This window comes from Athene cunicularia, assembly GCF_003259725.1.
Source record: "Athene cunicularia isolate RWA chromosome 15 unlocalized genomic scaffold, athCun1 chr15_part1, whole genome shotgun sequence".
NCBI lineage: Eukaryota > Metazoa > Chordata > Aves > Strigiformes > Strigidae > Athene > Athene cunicularia.
In genome coordinates, this window is record NW_020799121.1 from 7726616 (window position 1) to 7730767 (window position 4152).

At 40.7% G+C, this 4152-nt stretch overlaps 1 protein-coding gene across 1 annotated transcript in view; it reads right to left on the reverse strand.

Annotated features, from left to right (window-relative positions):
• Nucleotides 1-782: 782 nt before the first annotated feature.
• ANKLE2 (ankyrin repeat and LEM domain containing 2) overlaps nt 783-4152 on the reverse strand; it is a 16968-nt gene continuing 13598 nt past the window's right edge. The window contains exon 13 of the mRNA XM_026859959.1: nt 783-3536. Within this exon, the coding sequence (XP_026715760.1) occupies nt 3299-3536 (238 nt within the window). The 3' untranslated portion in view covers nt 783-3298. The remainder of the gene's footprint in view (nt 3537-4152) is intronic.

Below are 4152 nucleotides of genomic sequence, written 5' to 3' on the forward strand. Positions count from 1 at the left end.
GCGAGCAGCCTCCGTGCCCCGCAGTGTCTGGGTTATAACAGCACTGTTACCACCTTTGTTCTTTTACCCCCAAGGAGCCGAAATGTAAACCTGATGTAGGAGCGGGCTCAAAGACAATTCTCCTTGGCCCCAGAGTGGATGCCAGCACTGCTGTGCAAGATCCTGGGGCTCCAGGGCTGTGTCACTTCCCACCACATGGAACAGAAGCCCCAAAGCCAGTGAGATGAACATTCTGTGTGGTTTTGTGTGTGTGTGTGTGTGTGTGTGTGTGTCTGCACTCACCCTTCCACACCCCCAGGTTCTAGGAGGCCACACCACACCTCTGCACATGTACAGAAGCAAACATTTTCAGTGGCACTGAAGCTGTGGAGAGGCAAGGATGAAATGTAAAATTCAAGTTTTTTGAAATTATTCTTCAAGTCTTCCCCTGCTGTTGTGCATGCACACAAGGATGCACAAAGTTGGAGTAGGGATGTGCTGTGTCATGGTATCAACCCAGGTGCTTCTCACCATGCCCATACACTAAACACAGTGTGACACTTTCAGCTACTCATTTATTTTTTTAATAGAAAGCAGGGTAACTGTATTTTTTATGTGACACTTGGCTAATTAAAAAAACACCCACAACTAATCTTTTGCACCTTTAAACGTGAACTTTTAGCCAAGAAAACACAATTCAAGCAGTATCAAGCTGATTTAAAGTGTCTCCACAGGCTCAGTGTGGAAGAGCTTTCTTCACAATCATGAATGATCAAATCGCTACATCAATTACTGTTCTTTTTAATAGCTGAAGTAAATATAGTGTTAGAAAAATGACCTCTTAAGATGTGGTACAGCTGGACTAATGTATTTATATAACACAGTTTAAAAAAAAAAAAAGTCTCCTGACTGAACAAAAACAATATTACAAAGTGAAAGGCAAGGGTTGGGTGGTGGTAGAGGTGGAGGGGGGGGTGGGGGGTGTGTGTCTACATGTACATACCAGTAATACACATTTAAATATTAGAAAAAAGAAAGACTGCATAACAAAGGTAAAAAGGCCAAAAGTACCAGAGTGTTAGTATTGGTCTCCTGGCTCTAGAACAAGCTCTTAACACATAAAAGGGCATTGCTGCTGTCTGACAGCCCAGGCTGGAGCACAGCAGCTGCACACACAGCACCTCACCACCTGAATCTGGCTTTGACATGGTATTAAGCAATTACTCATCACCTAAATAATTTCTCCAGAATGACAAAGACATAATTTACATTAAATTATTAAAAAACCCCAAACCTGGGGAAAAAAAGCCACACCAAAAAAACCCCACAAACAAACCAAAAAACCCCAAGCCCTTTAAAGTAAAACTGTAGGAACTGGGGACCTAAAAAAGTTGTTTCAGACCACAGAGACCGTTGCATCAAAAACCTCATGAAAAAGTCAGTTAATATACTTGGTAACATAGCAGGTTATGGTTTTTTTTTTTTAAAAAATGTTTCTTAAAGAGTCCCCCCACCAACCCCACCCAGCTGTCTGGAATATTGCTGAATGACAGTCATTTGTGTAAAGTAGCTCTTCCTAATGTTCAGCTCCTTGAAAATAGGCTTAATTATAAAGAAAGAGCTAAATAAGCCTTTTTAAAGAATAATTTCTAAAAGAGGAATGCTCTCCTATAGTGGAGAGCTATCGCACCAAATAAACTAGAAAGAGTGAGACATTAAAATACGTTCTGTTCAGAAAGCCCAGAAGAAAAACTGTATTTTACGTGCCCATAGTAAGTGGATGCCACTTTTTTAAAAACTTCTAAAAGAACAAGAATTTAATTAAAAAAAATATGTTACAAAAGGCACTATTAAACCTGCAAAAGCATTAAGTGCAGTTTTTTTAGGTCTGTACCAAATCCTGACCCTGCTGGAGGGTGCCCAGGGAACAGTCCCTGCCCTGCGGGCTCCCACTGCCCGTCCTGCCTGCAGCTGCTGCCCCCCCACCTCCTCCCCCGCTGTGTGATGCAGGGACTCCCAGTCCAGCCCTTTTTTACCAGCACAGCCTTGGCAGATTTTCACTTTTACCTTGCAATGATAGATAGGTTTGGTTTTGGTTTTTTCTCCTTTTAACTAGAGAACTGTTTCTGGAAGCCTTTCAAACAACATTACAACCATTAAGCTTGATACGGAAAAAACTTGAGTTTTGAAAAGCATTCTTCAATCTCTGCATCAGACTGTCGAAACAAGTCAGTCTTACAGAAGGCTAAAGAATAAAATTATTGACTGCTGTAACAAAAACTCATTACCACATCAAGACTAGAGACATAGTAAAAGCTTTGATTTCAATGAAAATATTTTTAGACCTTATTCCTCTCTCTACAGTTGGGAAATAAGGAACCACATGATGGGTCACTGGCTACCACTCATTAATATATTACAAACTAGACCGTTACAGTATGTTGCTGGTAAATTTGATTAAATTATTGCTGATGTGCTTTTGTGTAATAATTATTAAAATCTGCTAATGTTTAAAAGCTTCTGTGGGAAAAAAAAAACAGCTAATTTTTTAGATTTTTTTTACATCTTCAAACTAACATTTAAAGAACTATCAGTAATTTCTACAGTGACCCTTTGCTAAAGCACTCAGTGTATCATGGTGGTTAGAACAGCCTCAGAACAAGCAAAGACTCAAGGTTTTCTGTGTAAATACGTGCACATCTACACACATATATGTAAGAGTGTGTGTATTCAACTGTCTAGACCAAACTGCTGGCTCTAAACACTCCCGTTCTGGCTACGCCCAGGGTTTCACATTCATACTCCGTACTGGAAAGCTGCTGCTTCCCAGGCTTTGTTTTAGGCTCTTCATTTCGAGCATTCCCCCTGCCAGGGGAAGAACATTTTACTTCTTGCCCTCAATTTCCTCTGGTAAGGTTTCAGTTTACTGATGATGTGCTTCTTCCAGACTACCCAAGCAGAAGAAATGCAGTTGAGGGCTAATGGGTTCATTACAATAATGACAGCCAGTGATAGTAAGATACCACCATTTCTAAGTGAAGGTTCAGCTCACGGCTTTACTGGCAACAAGGGTTAATTCACAGCTACTGGACAACTGCACTGACTGTCACTAACTTCTTGCATATCACCAGTAATCTATCTCATATGTGGCATAAAGACATATATTCCTCTTTTTTTTTTTTTTAACATACAGTTGTCCTCAATTGAGGAAAAATAAATAGCCAAGTACAAACCTCATGTCACTTAAGTAACATTTTAGTTTTTTCCTCCGTTCTAACATTGAAAATATAATCAAAGTCCCAGGAAGATGAATCAGATTTTAGTGGGCAGGAGGCTCTGAAAAATAACGCGGTTTTAACAGAGCATGGTTGACACACGCTGGACTGTAGCGCCCAGGACTCCCAGGGTCTGGAGAGAATGAGGCAGCGTTCCCATATTTTCCTGGACTTCCTGTTACGGGGCTATTTCTTCCTGAATTAGAATACACAGAAGCATTTGGAAGACCAGCAGCGATGGTCTGGGACTTGAATCTTGCCTTCAGTCCTGGACTTGGCCAACTGAAAGAAAAAGTAATTTTGCATTTTGTTAAGAAAACTGCAAATAGGAGAGCAGTTCTTTCACTCAGTATCACTTCCAGATTTTAAAAATAACGCACCAGCAGAGAAAAATTGTAATTGTGGAGAGACAGGTCTGAGCAGAAACAGCGACAGCCTGCTGTGTTACATGTAGACACGCGGCCTCATCAGCAAGACCTCAGCTGCTCCACAATGGCCATGAAGAACAGAAGCGGGTGCTTGTGGAGCACCTGGGCAATCTCCATCCAACACCCCCGTTAGAAAAGGGCATCAAGATCAAAGCTGACCTGATCTTGGTTACTGATGCAGCCACTGCTGTGGCTGAGCAAGACTTCCCCTCTCCTTTTTAAAAATAATCTTTGTGTTTGGATGCCACAGAAGAAAATAATTCCTTTGTTAAATAAAAAACTATTTTCTGTAAAAACTTTTTCTCTAGATTTTATCTTAAGCAGGGCAAAATGCCCAAAGGTTGATTCTAGCACCTGTTCTATCTTCTCTATGTGAGACAATTTCTTAAGATAAGCCACTACAGAAAACATGCTATAAGCTAAAGATTTTTATGAGGTTTTAATAATAAAAAAGCAACCCACCCCCCCAC